This window comes from Spermophilus citellus (assembly GCF_964194105.1).
Source record: "Spermophilus citellus genome assembly, chromosome: 17".
In the NCBI taxonomy this organism is placed as follows: domain Eukaryota; kingdom Metazoa; phylum Chordata; class Mammalia; order Rodentia; family Sciuridae; genus Spermophilus; species Spermophilus citellus.
The window spans coordinates 14,187,383-14,197,643 of NC_138199.1; the positions used below are offsets into that span (position 1 = coordinate 14,187,383).

The 10,261-nt window shown below is 50.7% G+C and overlaps 2 protein-coding genes across 2 annotated transcripts; both read right to left on the bottom strand.

The window, feature by feature from the left end:
• Window positions 1–4,758: 4,758 nt before the first annotated feature.
• Window positions 4,759–6,570, bottom strand: TMEM95 (transmembrane protein 95; the record flags this gene model as incomplete). The annotated part of the gene is made up of 7 exons (XM_081272254.1): window positions 4,759–5,195; window positions 5,307–5,394; window positions 5,508–5,588; window positions 5,733–5,753; window positions 5,862–5,942; window positions 6,139–6,195; window positions 6,405–6,570. The coding sequence occupies 7 exons, from the start codon at window positions 6,568–6,570 to the stop codon at window positions 5,153–5,155; spliced, it is 537 nt and encodes a 178-aa protein (XP_081128380.1). The 3' UTR covers window positions 4,759–5,152.
• A 262-nt stretch (window positions 6,571–6,832) lies between these two features.
• On the bottom strand, window positions 6,833–10,214 carry KCTD11 (potassium channel tetramerization domain containing 11). Its single transcript, XM_081272449.1, has one exon. The coding sequence runs from the start codon at window positions 8,840–8,842 to the stop codon at window positions 8,144–8,146; it is 699 nt and encodes a 232-aa protein (XP_081128575.1). The 5' UTR covers window positions 8,843–10,214; the 3' UTR covers window positions 6,833–8,143.
• Window positions 10,215–10,261: the final 47 nt, after the last annotated feature.

Below are 10,261 nucleotides of genomic sequence, written 5' to 3' on the forward strand. Positions count from 1 at the left end.
TTGGAAAACTGGAAGTCTGGGGGGTAACCTGACATCTGGGGGTTATATCATCATTCGCGTGTCTGGCTATGGATGCTGGCGTTTGGCCAAAATGCTTTCATGTAGACTCTTCCTAAAGCCGGGCTTCCTTGTAAATGGTGACTGGGTTCCAGAGTGAGCATCCTAAAAGATGGAAAATAGAAGGTGCCAGTTCCTTAAGGCCTGGGCCCAGAGAATGGCACAGTGTCACTTCTATAATGTTCTATTAGCCAGTCTATCCCAGAGCCCAGATTTAAGGGAAAGATACATAGACCCTTAACGCTCCATGGCAGGCATTTAAAAAAAACCAAAACTGCCACACCCAGAATGTCCTCCCTTGTTTGGTGAAGGAATTAAGAAAACCCAGCCCTGCCCTGGCCCGCTGTTCTGTAGTGAGTTGGCTATATGTACACAAAAAAAGAAACACAAGAGCCGGGGGTATAGCCTAGAGGTAGAATGAGACCCCAGGTTTGATCCCCAGCAACACACACACACACACACACACACACACACACACAAATAGTGCCAGAGGTCATGGCCCATGTCTGTAAGCCCAGCTGCTTGGAAGATTGAGGCAGGAGGATTATAAGTTTGAGGTCAGGGATGCCAAGTTCAAGGCCAGCCTCAGCAACATAGACCTTGTCTCATAGGTAGATAGATAGATAGATAAAAGGATGGAGATGTAGCTCAGTGGTAGAGGTACTTGACTACAAAGCAGGAGGCCCTGAGTTCAATCCTCAGTACTGCAAACATAAATGAATTAATTAAAAAATAGAAAAGAAACACAAACCCTATCAGCTTCCAATGCTACCTGTTCATGAAGGGCTTAGCAGAGAAAGTATATCAGGCTGGGGATTATGGCTCAGTGGTAGAGTGCTTGCCCATCATATATGAGGCCCTGGGTTTTATCCCCATCACTGCCAAGAAAGGGAGTGGGGGAAGAGAGAGACAGAATATGAATGTACATCACCAGAGCAAGGGAAGGGCCTAGAACTGTCAGGGATGTGTTCTGGTGCCCACCATGTGCCAGGCATGATGGAAACAAAGATAACAAACCCTTAGGCAGTGGTTTCACAGGGCAATGCAGGACTAAAGGGAAGAAAGTGAAGAAACATCATCACCTTGATGTAACAGGTGCCACAGCTTAGAGATGCCCTGAGAAGTGACACTCTACTGTGTCCCAGGAGCTGAGACAGCTTGCAGAAGTGATGTCTGAACCATATCAGAAAGGTACCCCAGGTAGAGGGACAAGCCTGGGCAAAGACAGACAAAAGGAAACAAAGTATTTGGGCAAGTGATTCAGTATGGCTTCGGGGATGGGATGGGTGAGCAGTGCTGATAGGGAAAGTTCCAGAGACATGAGGGAGCCAGAGTCAATGGAGTGTTACTACAAAGGCAGATCACTTGATTGCTGATAAGAAGTGAGTTTGTGGGCATTCAAGGAAGGAGGAGGAAGAGGATGTGCATAATACAGTTGGCACTGACATTAAACTTGAGAGCAATAACAAGTGGGCAGTAGGGTCAGGGAGGAAGGAGATAGAGGGATGAAGGGAATGGGAGTGGAGATTCCAATTAGATCTCCATGATAGAGCTATGTTTGCATAGCTCTGGGCTGAAGAGCAGATGAAACAAGTGGGAGCTGCAGATGGAAATCTTTGACCACCATGGTAAACAGAGACCAAGTCTATATTCTGTAGGCAAGAAAGAAGTAGGAAGTACAGGGATTATAGTGGTAATACTTAATGAGTGTCCATAATATGTCAAGCCCAGTCCCAATCATTTTATGTAAATTTGGATGTCATGACAATCCTATAAGTACTACTGCATTTCATTGAATATAAGATATTATCAATTGTAATACATAACATTTTTTATGTATTGCTAAGATAAAATACATATCTTTTAAGTCATGGCATGACTTCAGTTTAAGATGAATTCTGATTTCAGAGATGTTAAAAATGTAAAAAGGAAAAGAAAAAGGCCATGGAATCCAAGAAATACATAATCTGCATTTAAAAGATGAAGAAGGAGCGCTGAGGTTGTGGCTCAGTGGAGCCAGTAGTAGGAGCCAGCACTCAGGTTGGTGCTCAGTAGAGCATCTAGCATGTGTGAGGCACTGGGTTCAATCCTTAGCAGCACCTAAAAAAAGTATTGTGTCTATCTACAACTAACTAACTAACTAAATAAATAAATAAATAAATAAAATTCTTAAAAAAAAAAAAAAGATGAGGAAGGGTTGGGCTGGGCATCATGGCTCTTGTCTATAATTCCAGCTACTCCAGAGGCTAAGGCAAGAGGATCACAAGTTGGAGGCCAGTCTCAGAAATTTAGAGAGGACCCTAGCAACTTAGCGAGACCCTGTCTCAAAAAATTAAAAGTTCTTGGGGATGTATCTCAATGGTAAAGCCCCCTGGGTTCAATCCTCAGGACAAAAAAAAAAAAAAAAGAAAAGAAAGAGGAGGGTGGTGGGTGTGTGTGCTCAGTGGTAGGACACTTGCCTAGCATGTGCAAAGCCCTGGGTTCTGTCTCCAGCATTGCAAACACACACACACACACACACACACACACACACACACACACACACACTGGGGACAATGGACAATGAAGTAGCTCAATGGTAGAGTGCTTATCTTGCAAGGCCCTGGGTTCAATTCCTAGTTCTATTAAATAAAGAAATTTAAAATATAAGGAGGAAACAGGCACAGAGGTGTTAAATAATTTGCCCAAAGTGCAGTTAGAGAGCCATGATTTGAAATCAGGCAGCCCAATTGCAAAACCCCAAAACCCACTTTTTTTTTTTTTGGTACTGGGGATTGAACACAGGAGCCCTTAACCCCTGAGCCACATTCCCAATCCTTTTTATTTTTTAAATTTTGAGACAGTCTCTCTAAGTTACTTAGGGTCTCCTTAGGTTGCTGGGGCTAGCTCTGAACTCACGATCCTCATCCTCCAGAGCTGCTGAGATTACAGGCAAGCACCACTGTGCCTGGCCAAAACCCAAGTTCTTAACTATTTTGTGATGCTAGACAAGAGGTTGTGAGCAATATGGAGTTTTAGGAAGACCAGTGTGGCCACTGACGTTGACATGGATTGGAGGGGAGCAGGAAGAGTCAGATGATGCATCTGGGAGATTGGGATTCGTTGTGAGAGAGTACAGGATGAGGTGGAGACCATGTACAGTAGGGGACAGATAGGACAGAGGTTCTTCAAGAATTGGCAGGACTGTTGGGCATGGTGGCACATGGGACTAAGGAGGCTAAGCCAAGAGAATCACAAATTCAAGACCAGCCCCAGCAATTTAGCGAGACTCAACAACTTATTGAGACCCTGTCTCAAAAAAAAAAAAAAAAAAAAAAAAAAAGGAGCAGGACTGAAGCCAGGTGCAGTGGCACATGCCTATATCCCAATGACCTGGGAAGATGAGGCAGGAGGACCACAAGTTTCAGGCCATCCTGGGCAACTTACTGATACCTTGTCTCGAAATAAAAATGAAAAGGACTGAGGGTAGCTCAGTGATAGGATTCAATCTCTAGTAACACACACACACACACACACACACAGGCAGAAATGGACAGTTGATATACTGAATGTTGGGTTTGAAAACAAGGACAGGGACTAGGGATGTGGCTCAAGCGGTAGCGCGCTCGCCTGGCATGCGTGCGGCCCGGGTTCGATCCTCAGCACCACATACCAACAAAGATGTTGTGTCGTTGTGTCCGCCGAAAACTAAAAAATAATAAAAAAAAAAAGTTAAAAAAAAAAAAAAAAAAACAAGGACAACTCCAAGTGTTGAGCCTGGAAAACAGACAGTGTAGGAGGGTACAAGGCAGCTGCACACACTATTTATCAGATGAATAAGTTGTATAATCTTGGACAAGCTGTATGATCTCTGGTTCTCATATTTTCATTTGTAAAACAAAGGAATTGGATTAGAATGTTCTCTTGTGGAAGGGGTAGGAGGTCCTCTCCCCATCCCCAGGGCCTCTATAGGTGCCCTTAGGGCAGCAGTTCGAACCCTGGCTACAGGTTACACTAACCAAGACCCTATATGAGACCACTTAATTCAGACTCTGGAAGGAAGCCCAAGCATGAGTAGTTTTAAAGCTGTTCAGGTGACTCAGATGTGCAGCTGGTTGAGAACACTTGTGGAAAATCCTCCAAGTACCTGCTTTGAAAACTACTAGGCTAAGTGAGGGTTGGAATCCCTTCCAGTCCTAGTTGCTTAGATTGAGACTTGTAGTTGGTGACAAGCCTCCCCCCCCCCCCCCCCCCCCCGCGTTCATCTTCCATCTGCTACATCAATAACTCCTCATAGAGGACCAATACCAGGATTTCTCGACCATGAACTATTAACGTTTGGACAGTATAATCCATTATTGTGAGAACTTTCCTGTTCATCATAGGCGGTTTAGCAGCATCTCATGTCTCTACCCACTATGCACAAAGAGCATCTCGACTCAATCAAAACAATAAAAAGTATCCAGAGGTTGCTAAATATCTACTGGGATAGAATCTGAGGAAAGACATTCTACTGAAGGTCTTGGTCCCCTCACTGCCCTCCCCCTTGCAAACAGAGGACAGGCAGAAATGGAGAACATAGTATCACAGGTTTAGTTGGGCCCAGCAGGAGGAAGGCCCTTCCAAGGAGTCCAGGACTGCTCAACATTAACACAATAGAGGGACAGTGTGCCAGCAGGCTGACTGATGTGGTCTCAACAGAGAGGGAGGGAGTTTTCCAGAACACTCATTCCCGGATTCCCAATCAGTCATAGGAGCGCTCAGAGCAGCTTTGGGGGCAGACAGCCCTGGCTTTCCCGGAATGGGCAGAAGGGGTGTGGGAGTGGTGGTGTGTGTGTAGGGGATTCTTTCCTTCTGTAGATAATTTCCTGGCATGGCCCACTGCCCTGGTCTGATTGGTGGAAAGCTGGAGGGGAGGAACTTTCCAGCTGTGGGTGCCTGGGTTCCTCTGATGTTGGGAATCATCATGGAGATGTTTAGATTGTAGGGTCTGGAACAATGACACTTTTGCACTGGCACTAAGAGGTGGGCTGGTTCTCCACACAGGGATGTGGATGTTGTGGGTACACATATTCCTTAGAACTGCAAGTGGGGAGACTGTAAGCATTTTCACAAGTCACCATTTGCTTGGAGGTGTCTTTGCTTGGAGGTGCCGGGACCTGAAGGAAAACAGAGGATGGTAAGCTTCAAAGAGTCAGGGGAGGGAACTAGGAGGAAGGAGGGAGGGTAGTGGTGAAGAGGTGGCAGTCTGCCCTAATCCCGCAACTCACTCCACCAGGAGGCTCAGAGCACCCAGAAGCAGGACAGCTCCAAAGACAGAGAACAGCAGAATCCTGGCTTCCCGCAGATCGTGACTACCTGCGGGGAACCCAGAAGGCCATGGATGATCCTGGGGATGAGGTCCGCGGATGTTGGGGGAGACTATGGGCTTAGGGATGTGGGCTGGGCGGGGCCGGGTTGGGAGTAAAGACCTGGGAGGCACCGCTTTCGGGGCCAACAAGACGCCTCGGTGCCCTCACAGGTGGAACAGTTGTATAGGATGGTGCTGCCCCCTGCAGGAGACAGAAGGAGCGTGGCTGGCCGGGGAAGCCCTGGCCTCCACCCTTCCAGCTACCCAACTTCCTCCCCAGCTGCCAGGCTCTCCTTGCTAGGCTGTAGGCCTCTCATCCTTGCTAGCCCTTTCCATTTCTACTCACGGCAGGCTGGGGCACAAAGAGCTGAAATGAATGACAAGAAGAGGATGGGGGTGGATGAGCCACTCAGCTACATACCCCATTGTCCAAGATCCTAGGCACCCCTTGATGCATGCCCTTCCAGCATCTCACCTTCCCTGGTATACTGGGGGATCTTGGTCTTTTGAAGCCATTGCCAATATGAAGGGAGTGAAGAGAAGGATCCTTTGATCTCTGAGGAGGTAGAGAGCAGCTCTATTGCCCTGGGTCTCAGGAGTGCCTGTTCACCCCCTCCCCCACCCCCACATACATTCAGCCCCCTTCCTGGTCAGCCCTCCCTTCTCCACCTGCCCTGTGCCCTTCCCAAACTCCCATCATCCTCCTTGGTGTCCTCCCAAGCCCCTAGGTTTCATCTTCCCTTTGACCTCACCCATGACCCTTAGGACTCTGTGAGTCTTCTCTGTGACTTTGTTCATGGTCACCTCATCTGTGGAGATGGGCAAGGAACAGTCATTCCTTCACCAGCCAGCCCAGGTTGTTGTGCTGGGCTCTTTCCTGGGATCTGAAGTTTTCCCAGGAGAGATCAGTGTGTCCAGTGTGGACTGAGGCAGTGGCTGAGGGTCCCAGATGAAGTCAAATACTGTCTCCCTTGCACAGGAACTGTTGGTAGTCCTGTCCCTGAAACTCTGGTCTTACCTAAGGCAAAAGCTGAGAAATCTGGGGAAGCCCATTCCTTCCACTCGGCCTTCAGTTGGCTGCTGAGCTGAGCCAGGCGACCAGGCAAGTCATGAGCCGGTAGGTGACAAAATATACAGGCCTGGGCAGCTGCCAAGAAAACTCCACCTACTGCCAGTATCCACATAAGGCCTACTGAGGGACTGGGTTGGAGTTAGTCCTAACTAGGCTAGGAAGGCCTCAGGATGCTTTGTGAACCTGGGAGGTTCTAGAGTATTCTAGAACAGCTGGGGGTTCTAAAGTGTTCCAGAACAATATCATTGCTCCATCCTTAGTTGGTGTAAAGCTGGGGCCTGAGGAATTGAGAGACAGCAGAAGACATCTCTAGTAGAAGATAGAGAAAGTAGGGCTTCTGTTGCAAGGGGACAGTGGCCTTTACAAGGCTGTGGTTACAAAAGCTATTTTATTTTTCTTCTTGTAAATCATCCATGATAAACAATGGGTGACTCCCCCACTGAAGAAGTTGTACATGTGTATCCCATCCACTCAGGGACCCAGAAATCCCATCCCTTCTCATATTCTCCCTCATTTCTCAAACTCTTCATCTCTTCTCTCTGCCCAGGGCAGCCTTGGGCCTTCTCCAGCTATCTCCTAGCAACAGGCCCATGGTTACCCCACCAACTAAGAGTTCCCTACAGGTTCCAGAGGCCCAGCTAAGTCCAGTGACTTCTTTTACTTCTCCCAGGAAGATCCTTGTGACTCAAACACAATCAGGCTCCTCCTGCCTACGTGGTGACATGGGCACATAAATATAAATGCCTGTACACACACACACACACCCTGTGATTAACTAAATCTCAGTTTACTCACACATATACCATGGATAAACTTGTGCCAGAACAGTTTCTGGGCAACCCCAAACAGGCCTGGACATACAAAGATCAGAGAAGGGCCATCACATAGACACCACAGTCAGCAACACTGATGGAACCAGGGTACCAGGAACCCACGTATCAATCAGACACCTGGCTAATATGCACTTACATACAAATGAAGTAAGGTCAGTACATAAAAAGATACCACCCTCCTCCCCATGGCCAGCTTCATCTACAATATGGGATCCTTTAAAACACTTAGAATTCCAGGGACTGCTCCAGCCCCCTTGCTAATGGGGATTCTCCTAGCTCCCTTATGTCAACCTAGGGTGGGCTGTGATCTGTTTCCCCCTCTATAGGTGGCTTGAGACACAGCGAAGAATCCCCTTTTCCATGTTCCAGAGTGTTTTGACCTCTCATTGGTCAGGCCAGTCCAAGCCACCCAGTACCAGGAGGGGAAGCCACAGTCCAGGAGACTACTTTAGGACAATCCAAGTATCCCCTTCCCCCTAGACTTCAGTGTTCCTTGGGGGTTTTGTTAGGTCTAACCTGGGCATGGAGGTGTTCCCCACTTTTCAGACCCCTGAATATTGAGCTTTAATTAAAGAGACACTGTAAGTCTCCAGCCTCAGGCGAAAACAAACCAAGGGAACCTTCACTGCCTCTTTCAGGTAAAGCACCAGTTCACACCCTCTGGACCACTTATGAGTCCTTGGTGGGCTCAGTTGGGAATTCCAGCCCACATCTGGGCTCCAGTCAGATGCACTGGGACCCCTGACTCTCATAGCTCCGACACCAGAACTAGAAAGAGGCTTCAGGAAGCTTTTATCCCCTTAGCCTGCCCCTCTCACCCTCCTCCCCACCATCAAACTGAGGACAGCATCCTCAGTGCCGGACAAAGCGCAGAGATCTGGAGTTAAGCAGGTCTTCAGGGTCAGGGAAGACCGAGTCAAGGCGGAAACCATGTTCTAGAGCCACCCGCAGCACTTCCTCCAGGAAGCTCGGTGTGCCCACCACCTCCCGACGTTCTCCAGGCCCCCCAGTCCACAGTGGCTGTAACCCCAGTCTGCCATACTCCGTCTCAGGGAGTTCCGCGGGGCGGGGCGCCCACTCCAGACGAAAATGAGGCCCCCCCTCTACTCTGTCCCCATTGGCCACACCAAATCGAGCCCGCATGGCACCCAGACACTCGGGGTCTGTGCAGAAGAGGTTGGCTCGGAAGGTGTCCACCTGGACCGAGCTCAGCTCATAGTGGTGTGGGCCCCGGCGAGCAGAGAAGTGCACCAGGCGCGGGCTGACGTCTACATCTGCGTGGAGCAGGGCAGCTGTGGATGCAGGGGTCCCACGCGAGGCCTCCAGTTCCCGTAGGGCATCCAGAAGGGGCCGGATCTGGTAGAAGTCAGCTTCTGCCTTGAGAAGGGCTGTCTCTCCGTACCCACGAGGCAGGTCCAGTCGGCCCAGCCGAAGGAAATTGAGGATGTGGCGGAAGGCCTTGCCATCCCGGTCGATGAAGTACTGGCCACCTTCTTGGTGGTTGAGATTGGCGGGCATCGGAGTGCCATCCCTGAACATGGCCCCCAGCATGGAGTCTGGGAAGCGGGTCAGGGTCTCCAAAGTAGTGGAATATAGCGTGCCCCCCACATTCAGGGTCACGGGGCCCCCAAAAGAAGGGGGCGAAGAGGACACAGGAGGAGGGGAAATTTTGGGGAGTACAGGAGACAGGGAAGGAGAAGAAAGGCAGAACTTCCTGGGTGTGTGCAGAATTGGCTGGTTGTGACTCGCTAGGTTGGAGGCACAGGCTGGGAGTACAAGCTAGCAAGGTTTGTAGCTCACCCTAGCTACGTTGGTGGTGGTTATGGAATTTCAGGGCACAGAGAAGTTGAAAGAACAGATGAAAATAACCAAAGACAGCCAGAGAGGGGAAGAGAGCATTTGGTGTAGACGTATCTGATTTGGGGTGGTCAGTAGTTCCTTTCTGTGGTCTTCCGACAATGGGTTTCCGGAATCCAACCAGCAGGTGACGGTGGTGAGCACAGGGCCAACTGTGAAGGGCCCAGCTTCCGAGTTTCTGGGCAGATCGCTTGGGCAGAATGCGAGTCCACTCAGGGCTCCGGAGACCAGTCAGAGGCCCGGCCTGGCTTCAGCCCAGTAGATGGAGGCCGGAGCTGATGAGAGAGGATGGCGAGCCACACTTGTACCGACTGTGGGGCAACGATGCACTCTCGGTCTGAGCTGGGAGTGTCCGAGGGCTCTGAAGGAAGACGCCGAGTCTCTGGACTCTCGCACCGCAGCCTTCCTGCAGTATCGCAGCACTGAGGTCCTCTCCACCCCCAGGAAGTGGCCTAAGGGCAGCGGCCCTGGGCTCTTTAAGAGACAACCCCGCCCCTTAGCGCCCCGCCCCCCGCCCCCGCGGGGCTCGCGGGGCTCGGGTGGAGGTGGGAGCTGAAAGTCGCGGACTGGAGAGACTGGGCTGACGGGCTGGACGGGCGGACGCGAACGGGGGTGGGATGACTCATGCGTGTAGCCCCGGATGTGGCCGCGACAGCCCTGAGGTCCTCCAGGTGTGCTCGACCTCACGTCTGCAACCTGGCAGGGGCTGGAGTCTCCAATCCCGCCACTGTGAAAAAACCGAGGTCCGGCCGTCCGCGTCCAGGGGGCCAGTTCCCTCCCAGTGGTTCCCGTGGGGAATTCCCGAGGGGGCGGGTGCTGAGCCACCGCATTCCAGGGATGCCTTCCGGCTGGGGTGGCCCAAGCGAGCTCCCCTAAGGGAACGCCAGCCCCCACCACAAGCTAGCTGGACAGTCTGGCCACGTCTCTTGAGCCCGAGAACCCCGCCCCCCACGGCCACCTGGGGCCCTATCTGCCATTGCACTCCCCCAAGAGTCGCCTCCTGCGTGCGTGACTCGAGCCTGAAGACTCCCAACTCCTCCCAGCATCCCAGGAGCGGCAGCGCCCTACACACTCTGCCGGTCCCAGAGGTGGCGCCCAATAAATGATCTACGA

Bases quoted from the DNA above. Each gene is read 5' to 3' on its own strand.
- KCTD11 (XM_081272449.1), bottom strand. From the start codon at position 8,842: ATGCTGGGGGCCATGTTCAGGGATGGCACTCCGATGCCCGCCAATCTC.